Raw genomic sequence first — 14,506 nt, 5'->3', positions numbered from 1 at the left:
TATTACCTTCTTTGGCTTCTTGTGCATGCTAAACGTGTAACATGATCATAATAGAATAGGAAACATCTACATTTTGATTGCATTGTGATGTCTGCCTCCTTGGTCATGTGCTGGCAAGGAGTAAAATACCTCCCTCTCCCCCCAAAATTGTTGTCCCCAGGCAACAGAACACCAGAACAAGTCATGGAGAGCGTATTTGCTCTCTGCTTACATCTGAGGTGGACTGTACAAAGGGAGCAGAGTTTAGGCACCACCAATATTCTGGTGGAACAATCCAGCCTTCCATTAGATACTTCATAGAACAATACCTAATGGTCATTAGGGGCAAAAGCCTACAGCTTTCTCTTGAAAGTATTCTTAAAAAGTCATATATGAGGTTTGATATTGTTTCAAGTGAAAGGTAGGGGGTTTTTGATTTGTTTTGGTTTGTTTAAAGAATTTTGAAACAAATGTAACACTGAAATCATCAAAATAAGCATTTAACTAAAACCATAAAAAGAAGCTGCATTATTATTTAAGAAGTAATATTGCACTTCTATAGATAGCCCTGCTGTATATTTAGGTTTATGTTCAGCAATGAACAGAGAATAGTGTTACAAACAAACTGATTTCAAGCTCAGAGCAGCTTGTGCAGGTGTTAAACAGATCTATACAATATTTAACCTACCATGGTAAAACTAATCACTGAATTAACTGAATCAGTTATGCCTCAGAAAAATGAAAAAATGCCCAAGCCTAGGCAGCCTCAGATAATATTGTCTCAAACCAGAGCAGCTTTGACTAAAATTAATCAATTTTCTGTGGGTTCTTTGTTGTTGTAAGTCGAATAAGACTGATGAAAATTAATTTTCCTTTTCTGTAAAGGCATCAAAAGCTAAATCTGGCTTAATTACACACCAAATCTGCATCTCGGTAATGATCATCTAGAGGTTTTTACATCATAGGCTGAGAAAGTAGTAGTGAAATACCAGTGAAATGTATTACCACTGTGTTGAGAACCATTTCTGTATTTTTTAGCTAAATATAGCTTTTTAGTTAAACATAGTTTAAAAAGCTATTTTAACATTCTTACCACCTTCTGAAAAAAACCCCACCAGAATTACCTTCAAATGATAAATTGAAATCTTTCGTTATTCTGAATTCTATTACTTCAAATACCAATCTGAAAAAGCCACATCAACAGCTTCAAAGATTAGCTCCCTCTGAAAATGCTAGTCTTAGATTCATTACATGAATTGTACAATGTGGTCCACAGAGTTCTGTAATCCATTAAGGCATAATTTAATGCTCCCATGATGAAAAAAGTTTCATGGGAAAGGAAAAATCATCTAGTCATGTTCTGAACATTCTAACATACAGAACTTCCTCATTGCCACAGAAAACAATGAAGTACAACTATTTCCATACTCATCTGTCACTACTCTCATTAAGCCCCAAGCCAGCTTGAAACACAACAAGCATTTCACTATATGGAAAATCAGCTCCTTCACTTCTCATGAGAAGAACAGAGACAGTGAAAAGCTCAGGTAATTCCATCAATAATTATGTTGACATATTATGATTTAGCATAGAAGCTGTGATGAATACAGCTGGCTTTACTTCTCAAAAGGTCATACACCCAACTGAAAAATGTGGAATTGATTTTGAACCCTCTTCACTGCCTGTCACAGTCACTTGTGCATGGAAAAGAGCAAAGAAATATAATAAATATTAAGGAACTTACAAATGCTTTAAAATAGTTATTTATTATCCTTAACTAAAACACTTTTTTTTTTTCCCAGTATGGATTTAAAGGATTTTTTTCCCCACTAAAATAGAACTTCTTTCTTGAGTGAAGTAAGATGAATAACTGATTAGAACTCATTGCAATTCCATCATAGCAACTATAGTCTGTGACTCATTTTGAGGTAAAAAATAAAAGAAATCTTCAGCATAAGCACTTAAAATTTCTGAAGTTACTTAGTGTGCTGCTGCTGAGCAGCATGTATACAGGTTCCTTACAACAGTGGCAGGCTACTCGGACGATGTTTGAGAAATTAGTTATTTGCTTGTGATAGCAACATTGAACTAGGCTATTGATATTGTAGCTGTCAACGACAACTACTTCTACCCAGAACATTTCAATTCAGTCTGTATTTTCAGACAAATGCAAATAAAGACAAGCATTCTTATCTTCTCCCATACAAGAGACCACAACTGATCTTGTGAAGGAATTAAATGCTTGTCATGCCTGCAGACATAACCATCACTTTCTCTCTTAATTCAAGTGGACTACAAGAACATACTTTTATATCAGAGGTCTCTGTAACAGGACTAAATCTGGAGCTTTGGTAAAGAAGCACAATTAGACCACTTAAAAACCAGTATACTTCCCCACTTGTGCTCTCACATCTCTCTCCTGAACTTCAGTCCTACTCTAACACATTCAGTGGGCAAATGAGTGTGAGGTTTCTTTGTGACTTTTATTTGTTTTATTTGTGTAACTGTTTTAGGAATGAAATATTCCTATATTTTTGAAGCTTTCATAGCCCTCTTGTTTACAAGACACTGAAGATTTACTGAAAGTATTTGTATTGAATAAAGGTCACCAACTGTAATTAAGCGGTGTACAGCAACATTGTGCGATGGATGCTATTCTTGACTATCACAAACTACCCACGTTTTGTTTCTTATAAAAGAGCAAAAGACATACATTAACACACTGATTAACCCAGGAATCAGAATCCTGAAGAACTAAACACTGTGAACCCTAAGGAAAGGCCCTAACACAGCTAGTCTGGCCTTGAACTGACTATGCAGTGTTTTCAGAAAATTGGAAGGTTGAAAGTTTGCTTTGGATCTCTAAATAGCTATTTCATTAGCATGGATTTGTTCAGCTGCATATGCACAAACACTAGAACTTTTGGGAACACTAAGCAACAAGTAACCTGTCTGTTCTTCTAACATTAGTATAACTAAGCTTCATCAGATTGCAAAACCTTATGCACACAAAATCCAGTAGATTATTTAAATGTTCTCTCCTATGGAAAGAGCAGCATCATAAGATTTTTCAAGAATGGTGTTATTCTTTGCACCAACTCATTCATGAAAAACTGTAGCATTTGGATGGAGAAGTAAAACATCTCTTTAATGTGGTTATGCAAATCAAGATTGATTATCAAATCAAATATTCATACCTGTAAAAAAATCTCTTAAGTATTAGTCAAACACTGTTTCCAGCTTTATCACAGAAGTCATTCTGAACCAAAACAGGAGACTAATCTCCAACCTTTCTAGACAGGCATACCCACTACACCTCCCAGAGCTACATATGCATATTCAATGCTTTTTCTGCCAGAGAATGTAACACAATTGTATGCAACAAGCTGGCCAACAGTATCTTTTTAGCAACAGTCCCTATACAGAATCACAGAACCAAATGGGTTGGAAAAGACCTTAGAGAACAAGTCCAACCTCTGACCAAACACCCCCAAATCAACTACACCATGGTACTAAAGTGCCACATCCAGTCTTTCCCTTAACACCTTCAAGGATGGTGACTCCACCACCTCCCTGGGCAGTCCATTCCAATACCCAGTCACTTTCTGTAAAAAACTTCTAATGTCCAGCCTAAATGTCCCCCGGAGCAGCTTAAGACTGTGTTGCCCTGTACTGTCAGTGGTTTCCTGGGAGAAGGGGCTGACACCTCACCTGACTACAACCTCCTTTCACCTATACACCTATAAAACCAGCAATAACATTACATTCCTGATATGGTCCAGCTGATATTTTTTTTTGCTTTTTGGGACAGATGGTATATAGAAGGGACAAGCTGCTCTGGTTCTACTTTTAGCCACAGAAGCAGAAGAAAATGTAATTTTTTCTCTGCCACTCTTCTTTTTCTTTTACCTGGAAGTTACCTCCCAGCTCTGTCATTGCTGATAGGCTGAACAGCAGCACCTTTCAATAGTACCCGGGCATTCACTTAGGAGTCAAGAAAAAAATTGTTAGCTGCACCTAATATTCGCCTGCAGCATGCAGCAGCTCTAACATGGCCTAAACAAAGGCTTCCTCTCTTCACCTCACAGCTAAAATTAGCCACAAAGATTCATCCTTTTCCATATGCACAGGCAAACTACAAGCTTCTTCTTCCTTGTTAGTCCTTATTTGTGGTTAAAACCAGCAATTTCTTAATGCAAGTGAAATAAAGACACAATTTGCATCACAAGATTCACTGGCACAGTCTAGGAAATAATTCAGATTACGCAGTACATTTTGTATTGAAGTAAAACCAGTATCTAATTCATAAAAAAAGAATCAAAGCAGTATTTACTAACACAGCAGGAACTGGAAAGAGCATACATCCCAATAAATTATTCCTCTTCTCAACACACAGTCATTGTAACAACCACATCACCATGCTTCACAAAAATGTTACAATTTATATCAGTCTAAACTTCCCAGATTTAATTTGACAAGACACTGAGGTATTTTAGAACATGAAGAATACTGTAAAGTTCTTCAGGTTCATTATTGTTTGTGTGGAAAATCAACAACAAGGTAGGTAAAACATAAGAAAATTCTGAAGTGTTGCAGTGTTGTTTTGTTTTTTTAATTGAGTCAGTGTCAGTATTCTCACGTTATGCAAACACAGAAAAGTTCATTTTATAAAATAAAATTCTGCCTACTATTATACAACAGAAATTGAGTAATTTATTATAGTAATTTGGTAATTCATGTAATAGGTAAATAGCATGGGACAGGCCTGTGGTCTTTTCATCTCTTCCTATAAGTGTTTTCGCATCTCTGTTTTAAAAAACAATCATTCAATTAGGAAACAGAAAAAACCAAAAAAAGAACCTCTGAAAGTGATATAAATGCTCCTTTTCACCATCAAAATTCTGATTCATATGTGTAGAGTGTTAAACACAGTTTTTTCCCAATTTTCTAAAAGAAGCTACCTGTTTAGGATCTGATTTTAGTTTGATTACTCTACAGGCTCACTGGAGGAAGACGTTTTGCATTCTCAGAAAACAGACTCAGAAGTCTCTTAAGCTATTCAAGCCTCTTCTCAATAAGTGACTCACCTCTTCCTTCTTCCAACCTATGTCTCCTAATTACACGTTGCCTCTTTTCTTCTTGTCGTAGCTGAAGGTGTTCTTCAATGTTAACTCCAGGAACAGGGACAGCTAGAGAGATTTAGAAAATAAAATAGGTGAAACTTTAAAATTGTTACGGTGGCAATAAACCCTAAAAGAAGTTAAATAAAAACTGAAAACCTACTTACTAGCTGCTCTTTACATGGCACTGACAATAAAATAAAGGATTTGAATAAATTTGGATGGGTTCTAATCTTTATCACCTAATATTTTGGTTTTCATGAATCTGACAATTCCAACATTGCTGAGTAGTACTTGGGCATATACACATATATATATATTTAGTTATGTGTTGTCATGGTTATCTCCCTTCTTCCTTAAAAAGTTTCAGAAAGTATTATTAAATCAAGTCTACAACTGTTTATGATTTTAAAAGGTTTTACATCAATTAGCCATGTTTAAGAATGGTTAAACCCTGATAAAACCACTATAGAAAAATTTTCAAGATATCAAAAAGGACAAGAACTTTGCACTACCAACATTAGTATCATAACTGCACAAGTCACAAAGTGGCACAGACGACTACAGTAAGGGTATGATTGAAACATTTCACTTGACAGAACGATCCCACTTTGCCATATCACCTATAAATAAATCTGCTCTTAAGCACCATTTTAACAATATTATACTAAAATTGTCCTGTAATAATAAAGAGTATAAACAAATGTACTGAGGGGGAAAAAAAGGTGCAGTAAGAATGATAATATAAAGCCATCTTGCTAATTTTATATCACTTACCCAGCAAGAGATCTAAAGGTATCATCTCTTTCACAGCATCAAGGATTCCTCTTTGCCTTGCTTCCTGGCCATCCAGTTCTCTAGCACATGCCTTGCAGCAGCCACACACAGCACAGCCTGACTCACCTGAGCCACAGCCACAGATTCTGCAGCAAACAGAGTTGCATTATCACTATCTTTTATTTTCATGCCTTACTGATGCCTTTGTAACTAAAACATAAATTATTAGTTTGTTCTATCTGTGGACATGCCAGTTTTCCTGAGATAAACAGAAAACACAGCTACTTTAAATCCTAGATGCTGTCACATGGTGCCAGCACCATACACTGACCATACACTGAATTGACTTCTCGGCATTAACTTCTCTTCATTTAATTTAATGGACACCACATGAAAACATGAACAAGGAAACAATAAGCACACAAAATACTGGAGAAATAGTAATGGCAAGGCAGTGGCCCTTTGCAGCTCAACTAAGAAGTAACAGATAAAAGCAACTGGAACAGCATAATAAAAAACTTGTATCATAGGATGAAGAAAGCTTATCCTGAGCCAGCAGCTCTGTCAATAGCCAGAGATTATATTGGTGTTCATATCCAACAGCTTCTAGTAAAGACCTACATGCTAAATTTAAAAAATGTTTTTAATAAGTCACCTACAGCTGTCACAAGCTATTTACAGAAATTTTAACCTATTTCTGATTTTAAAAACACATACTCTTTTTAGCTATAATGTTACTTTAGATGGAAATTTCAACTCAGTTGAGTGCTTTAGCCACACAGCACACTGTACCATGCACATTCCCACACATCTGCTCACCCTCCAGGTACTCTATCAGGACGCCCACTGCTAACACAGCTGGCTCCATAGCCTGTGCAATCTCCACATACAGTGCACACCATACACTGCTCCAGCTTCCATTTGTGCATGCCTGGAGGACACATCATGGACTTCTCATCTTTTTCATCCAGCTCCTCTTCCAGGTCTTCATCCATTGCTGTTGCCATGTTCTCAACTCCAAAACCTAATTAAGATATTGAAACAATAAGCGGTTGCTTTTTGAAGCCAAAGAGGATTCTGGTTACCCAGAAAGGTAAAGAAAGGTTGGACGGGCTCTGAGCAACTTGACCTAGTTGAAGATGTCCCTGATCATTGCCAGAGGATTGGACTAGATGACCTTTAAAAGATCCCTTCTGCCTCAGACTATTCTGTGGGTCTATGAACAGTGGCTACTGCTGAAAGTCTGAAGAACAGGTTTTAAAAGAAATGCCTAGGAATGCCTGATTTGCCTGCTTTTCTAATCTCTCTGTGCATGGGCATGCCTGATGTTTTTAAGTATGTTGCACATATTCAAGCTTTAGTATCGGAATTACATTTTATTAAAAAATGTTTAGCTTTGTCTTCACTGTTGGTATTTGCCAGCACAAAAAAGAAAAGAAAAATCAAGGTCCCACACCTTTTCCTCCCTGGCTCATAGAGCCTGTGTCTCGTCCACACTGTCCTTTATTATTTACTCCAAATGTCCAAACTTCTCCATTCTTCATTAACACACAGGTGTGAGCTTTACCCATGGCTACTTGAGTCACAAAATGGCCTTTCAAATCTGTTACTAAACCTGTAAGACATAAAACACTCAAGTAACAAATTGTACTTTCTAGCCAAGAAGGAAACTCAATGATATAACAAAATTGCTAGTGGATAATGACAATTTTAAAATTTACAGCAAGAGAGAAAAACAACAGATATAAAAAACAAGCGCTAGAATAAAAAGTGAAAGGAGAACTAGGCCTAGGTCACTTGTCCTGCAAAGAAAGAAAGGCCAAAAGCAAACCTAAAACTGCTGCAAATCACTTGTTTTGAAAAAGAATTCTAAAGGAGTCATAAGTACATTGGAGTTTGTTTGATCAATATTTACTTAAACTGAGATGTACAGGATCACCTGCTACCCTATGAGCAGAAAAACACGTAAGGTCTTGTTTCCAGCAGCCTTTGTCCATAGCAAAGCACGTCTCATTTCTGTGACTTTTTCCTGTGTGGCCTTCTAGTGCCAGATTAATACAAGTGAATTTTCTCCTCTTCTCCTTAATGGAATTATGTATTTGGTTATCTGTCCCCAGTGATCCCAAATTCATTTACAAAATTTTAGGAAACTGCCTTTTTCTACCCTTCTGTCATTTTTGTCTGAATCAACAAAATGTCAGAAATACATTAAGAAAGTAAGAAACACAAAAACAACATTCCCATGGGCTAAAAACTTCCATGCTAATTTCAATTACTCTAGTTGAGAAATCATTTAAAAGACCAATATTAACTTACTTGTACTGTCAGAGTAAATGGCATCTTTTCCAAACATGTAGAGTTCTCCATCTTTTGAAATTACAGAACTGCTTCCATTATTGCACGCTGTAGATATGACAATCTTTCCTTCCATTTTAATAATTTTTTTAGGCTTATATGGTTTTGATTGCCGTCTGCTTTTAGCTTTAAATAAAGAAATAAATTACAAGTCAATCTACCAAAAAAACCCAAACCATCAGAGGCACAATTATTAGTTCTCAGACTACTAATGAAAAAAAAAAACCCAAAAAACAAAGAAACAACTAACTATATGTACAATCTCCTGGTCTGACTTTAACTGGAATATGCTGGCTCCTCTCAAAAAGCTCAATGACAAGGAAAGGCATGATTAGATCAGTGTCTTTTAGCAATGATTCTTCAAGTGTTTCCAAACACTTCAATTATTCTTATTAATCTACCACATCATCATGTACCATCTGTTTCCTAAACTGAAGTGTTTAACATAAGAGCAGATCACAGCTTCAGGGCACCTAAAGCTATCTTTAATTGTCTTATAAAGTCTATTTCAACCTACACACACAACTACAGAAATCAAAAGTAGGAAATGTGTTAATTTTATATTGATGAGGCATTTGATAGTCTGAAGATCAAATTAATTTGTCTTCTCCACTGTCTGAAGAATTCTGCTTGATCAACCACAGAAGATCTGCTTCTACAAGTTCTGATCAATGCATCTCTCCATCAGGCGGAAAAACATGCATTTCCAAAGCTCAATAAAACAACAGCAAAAAGGCAGAAGTTTCGCTCTACAGCTTATCACAGTCCCAGGCAGACAGCATAGTCTCTTGACCAAATTTATTACTGTTTTTTCTTGGGAAAACATGAAAATAGCGTTGTCCACCACACAATCCAAACTGTGGTAAAACAGAGATCAGATTCTGTAGCTGGGAGAGGCTGTGGCACTGGTTGTGAGGACTCAGGGCCAGCATAAACTCCAGCACACATGGCATGCTTAACATGTTCCTGGAAAGTGTTGAAACTCTTCAAATTAAAAACTGGTTAAGAGGTTTTTACCAACCAGTGGGCAGGCAAGCAGTGATACATACTTGATTCACCATCCTCTCCTTTACTAGCAGAACCTGTGAAGAATATGCTTCCATCCTCAGCAACAAGTAAGGCATGTGAACCATCATGTCCAACAGAAAATTGAATAATCTTTGGAGATTTTGTGATTGGGAGTTCAACCCATTTGCCAGCTGAAGGGCCACCTTGTTTGATTCCAAGGCTCTGATATTTGCCAGTATAATAAATCTAGGAGAAAAAAGTTTATCAGTTTTAGTTATGCCACAGCACTTCAAGCTTACATAATTCTTAAAGTTGAGTTGTTTTTAAATCCTTTCATTTCAAACCATACAGCACTTTTCCTGACTTTGTTTATACCATTTCAATATCTCTATCTCAAACCCATCAATTTTGACTTAATGGGGGAAACATTCGGATTAGCTTCTGCTTGTTTAGAAACATACTTTCTACTGTGCCACTGAGTTTTCATATATAATTGTTTGGCTAGATGATTTGAACACACAAGAAAGAACAGAAGAAACTATTCACAGAGATAACTAAGAATGTAAAACATCTCACAAAGATGTCTGGTCTTTGTTAAAACAAGGTGGTATTACAACAATAAAATTAATTTAAAATAACAGATTACTACATATTTTCATATACTTCAACACATTTTCAAAACATTTTTAGTTAATGCACAGTTATGCAGGCCATTGAGTACATAAATAACAGAATAACATATTTCACATGAACAAACACAAAACTACTGACACAAACTAAAACATTTCCTTTAGAACCATGGAACTCAACTGTTCTATAAAATTGGTATGTCAACCTATGGGGCACCTAGAGCCATTCTACATTGCCTTCTACATCATATTTCCTACCTCAATAGACAACTTTATAGAACAAACCCAGGAAATTTGTTAATTTTATATTGAACAGACACTTTTGTTAGTTGAATGATCAAGTTAATCTGTCTCCTGGAATGGTGAAGAGTTCTACTTGATCAAATTCTGTTACATACCATCAAATTTTATTATAAAAAATATTTATTCACTAACATTTTCAACATTCTCACTGTATTGATAGCAGCAGAGCAAGGCCTACATTCCAATAAAGCCATATAATTTCAAACATGTACAAATTAAAAACTATGCTTCTACAAGATAAATAGCATTGGTCTTTTACACTGAAACAGAAACACAGTAATTAAAGTAAAAAGTCAGTGTCAATATTGTTTCTAAATTGCCATGAATATGCAAATACCTCTAAAAAAGCCTCCACTGAGCAGAACCAACACATCAAATTATTAAGAATAGGTTTAAAGAAATCAATTGAAAAATCTGCATAGGGGTATCAGTAACTCTCTAAAGGATCAGAAAAATCAGGCTGAAATTTAAATAAATTACTACGGTTAGACTGTTTGTGGAAAGTTATGAGGTAGTAAAATTTGCAAAGGTGCTAACACATCATTTGTAGACAAAAGGCAATTTGGTTTCCCAAATCTAAAACAAAGCCCTTCATTTGATGTCTGACTGTAGAAATTCCTATAAATTCAAGTCATGGATTTCTCAGTGGTTCCAACTGTATGTTTATGCTTTTAAATAACTATTTGCCTTAATGTTTTAAAGCAGACTTTGAAAAATATATTTTAATACAGTCATAGATATACATTTCTAACACACTGAAAAGGCAAAAAGAAATTACGGAAAATGATTAAATTAAAAAGCACAGAAATCTACTGGTGCAATTTGCTATTTACTACAGAACATTTTCAGTACCTTTCCACTAGCAGTTTTCATCAGTGCAAACTCTCTCCCAGCACCAAGGACAGCTGACTCCTCATCAAACCCTGTACCTGTGCAAGTAAGATTGCGTTAACTGAACAGTTTAACCAAGCAGTTTCACAGACCAGTTACCTATCCAACTCTGCTGGTCCATGTAGCCAAATACTTTTTTTCTTTGTTCTGATGGAGCAAAAAGCAGGCTCAACAGAGCAAAAACACCCCAAAGCAAAGGCCAAGAGATATTTTTTCAAAATATTTTCACAGATACTAACAAGTCTTCACCTTGAATTCTGATGCAAAGGTATTTTTCAACGTGGTTCTTCTTCCCTTTAATCCAGTCACTGTTTTTTTTAACTTGTTAACTTTGACTCTCAGCAAGGAGTTCAGCACCTTAGCTATGTTTTATAAAGTCCAAGCTTCAAACAATTATATATTTATTATACAACCGAAGGAAAATACTGGCAAACCATGGATAGTACTAGAGAGAGAAAGGTGATTCAAAATGGGTGAATGGATTTGACTCTGACTCAAATAATGCTTCAGCAGTTTCAAACACCTCTCCACATGTGTTTATTATGGAGTTATACCTCCCTGCACATAATGGAACCAAAGGGAAGGGCAGTGTTTCAGCTCTATTGTTTGAATTACCAGGCTTGTTATTAACTTACAAATTAGACAACTTACTGATAATGTGCAAATCTTTCTCCAGATCAAACAATGAGATGCCACAAGCATGTAAGCATTTTCTTGCAAGCTTGAGCTGCAGTTCTTGTTGCAATACTGGCTCAGTACTTGTGGCAAATATTCGCACTACAAAGCCATCCTGCAATAAACACAAAAATCTACTTCACACTGTACAATGAATGCATTAATTCATTTTTCAAATCCTAAGTGCACCAACATAGTATTATTTCAGAGTAAACTGTTATTTTATCAACACATTGATAAAATAACATTTATTATAACATAACATTTACTAGAGGAGAACAGAAGAAAGTGGTCATCAGGACAAGGTGAAGCAAGTATCTGACATACCTTAAACAAATACTGAGTTCTACGAAAATACTATGAACACTACGAAAATAATGAACTGCTGAAGAAATGTTACTTATATAACTGTTTACATCTATGTTTTAAGCCCTCAACTACTTCTGATTCAGAACCCAAAATTCTGCATGCCAAGTGACTGCTATAAAGAGTGGCTGAACAGTTTTCTGTTTACAAGTGTAGAGTATCTTCATCTGGCCATGTTAAAAAAAATCAACGACAGTTGTTCTGTCAGGAGAGAAATGGATTAACCCTAGTTTTCTCACAGTTGATGTCTAGCATTTTTTGACAATCCAGTCTGAACCCATCCCTGTTTTACAGGTTTCTCACTTTCAAAAACCTAACCAGAACTAAAAACGCAATAACTGTCTGCTGGAAAAAATCATACAACCACAGTTTTGTCCCTAGCAGGAGCACTTATTTGGGCTTCCACAGTTTTGGCCAACAGGCAATTTTCACACACAAAAACCAAAAACTATTGGAATATAGTATATTTCCTATCTCTTTAGTAAAACTGGCTGAAATGCCCCAACAAGTTCCAAACCAGTTACAGGAAACTATATCAGAAAAACAATTTATCATTAAGCTCTAAGAAGCTTATCCCACAAAGAGCCTGTAAAACATGTTAAAAAGACATTATTCAATGTATAAGAGTTTTTTCCTGAAAAAACAATGGAGTTTTTCTTAAGACTTATCTGAAAAATAAAAAATCATTTGTCATTTTAATTAATTCACATTTTTCATTTCACATTTCACATAAATTCACATTTAAAATTGTGAATACCAAAATACTGCTTTTTATGCACAAATATGTCAGTTTCATTACTTCTAGTTACATGGATTTCTCCCTTAGTTCTGCTACTGAAGAAAAGACCAAACATTAAGCAAAAAGGAAGCTATAAATACTCTAAAATAAAACACAGTTGAGAGAAAAACAGTATACCCATCATTTGTAAAACTTACATCTCTAGATGCTGCTATTTGATTAATATACTCTCCATCAGTGAAAAGGATATTCTGCCCTTCAGTATGACAATCTGTGAGAGAAAGATGAAGTGCACTGCATCAGTTTATATTAGCATACACACACACACACAAATCTCTGCTTTTGTCTAATTCATTCTCACTCCAGTCAGATTATGAGAGTTCTACTTTGTCCATAGTGAGATCATACTGTTCTGATAATGTGTTATTTTGCACTAAGATCTCCTGTCTCACCAAAGGCATGTAATTCTCCTTAGTTCCTGTAGGAGTTATTACAGCACTCTCCTTTGTATGAAATGTAAGTAGTTACACCCCAATATTTAACTGCAAAAAAAAGCATTTAGTAGTCACCTGTGAGGCATATTCTAAACTAACACAAATAAATTTGAATTTTCCAGGACTATTAAGTCTCCTTCCCCAAAGACCTTTTTCTTATATAAAGACCATTACCTTTAAAGACACCTTTCCTCAGTCAAACATATAAAACCTACAGAAATAAATGAATCACACTTTTTATTATTCTTTTTTTTGGTCAGGATTTATACATTTCACCAAACTATTAACTGAAAATCGAGTGGATTTTTGAAAACTATGAAGTATACACTTGAATACCTCACACATTTATTGAAAATAGGTCAGTTATTTCCAAGAAAAATGGTAAGGATAGATTTCTACCCAAATTAGGAGGAAAAAAAAAAAAGAAAAAGAGCACTTTTTTGCAAGTTTATATGTATATCTCTACACCATTTTTTCTTCCCTTCCTTCTCTGTTGATGGAGCTACTAGCAAAGAGATTGATATCATATGGTTTGTATGGTGCTTGTCTCATTGATTACACATAGGAAAGAGACCTCTTTCAAAAATACTACCTGACATCCACTTCAGTCCAAATATTTGCTTCGTAACCGGAACAAAGATCCACTATTAGCATTTTATCTAACAAGTTTAATACTAAATGAAGCACACAGTGTCTTTCTAGCATAACCAACAAGTTTGCTATTTTGTTGCTACCTAGCTGGAGCATTAAAAATAATACAGCTGGAAATACCTCATAGAAACCCATTAACTTGTTTACTTTTTCCTGATATACTGGTCAATCCAACACAGTGTCATACCAGGAATAAAATATGCATTAGAAAGTCTTCTGTAATTCTCACATCTGAAAGCAAAGTACCAAAAGCAGACAACCTTCCTTCCCCTTAGAGCACAACCAGGCATGAATCACAGAGGGTATGCAGCAAGCAGGATGGAGAACGGCAGCAGAAACACTGAAGTTTGAAATAATGCTCTCTCAAAAATAATCTCAGATTTAACAACCAAAGCCAGTTCTTGCTACTAATTCTATATGCTGCAAAGTTGTATTAGTTATAAAACAAAACAAATATCAGTAACTGGATGAGAAGTTTCCAAAACTAATCTAAACGACATTTCTCCAAAGGTTCCAGGA

The 14,506-nt window shown here is 35.5% G+C and overlaps 1 protein-coding gene across 1 annotated transcript in view; it reads right to left on the bottom strand.

Annotated features, from left to right (window-relative positions):
- The window catches only part of LOC146444634 (E3 ubiquitin-protein ligase MYCBP2), a 99,466-nt gene that overhangs the window by 41,593 nt on the left and 43,367 nt on the right, over positions 1–14,506 (bottom strand). The window contains exons 9-17 of the mRNA XM_085049525.1: positions 13,040–13,113; positions 11,714–11,852; positions 11,024–11,100; positions 9,281–9,485; positions 8,193–8,357; positions 7,333–7,491; positions 6,696–6,900; positions 5,877–6,022; positions 5,067–5,168 (exon numbers count right to left, since the gene is read on the bottom strand). Coding sequence (XP_084905651.1) covers positions 5,067–5,168; positions 5,877–6,022; positions 6,696–6,900; positions 7,333–7,491; positions 8,193–8,357; positions 9,281–9,485; positions 11,024–11,100; positions 11,714–11,852; positions 13,040–13,113 — 1,272 coding nt within the window. The remainder of the gene's footprint in view (positions 1–5,066; positions 5,169–5,876; positions 6,023–6,695; positions 6,901–7,332; positions 7,492–8,192; positions 8,358–9,280; positions 9,486–11,023; positions 11,101–11,713; positions 11,853–13,039; positions 13,114–14,506) is intronic.

The sequence above is a fragment of the Lichenostomus cassidix genome, chromosome 1 (genome assembly GCF_008360975.1).
Source record: "Lichenostomus cassidix isolate B80296 chromosome 1, HeHo_3.0, whole genome shotgun sequence".
Lineage (NCBI taxonomy): Eukaryota > Metazoa > Chordata > Aves > Passeriformes > Meliphagidae > Lichenostomus > Lichenostomus cassidix.
The sequence above is the reverse complement of the archived record's forward strand: the minus strand, read 5'-3'. Positions and strand labels throughout refer to the sequence as shown.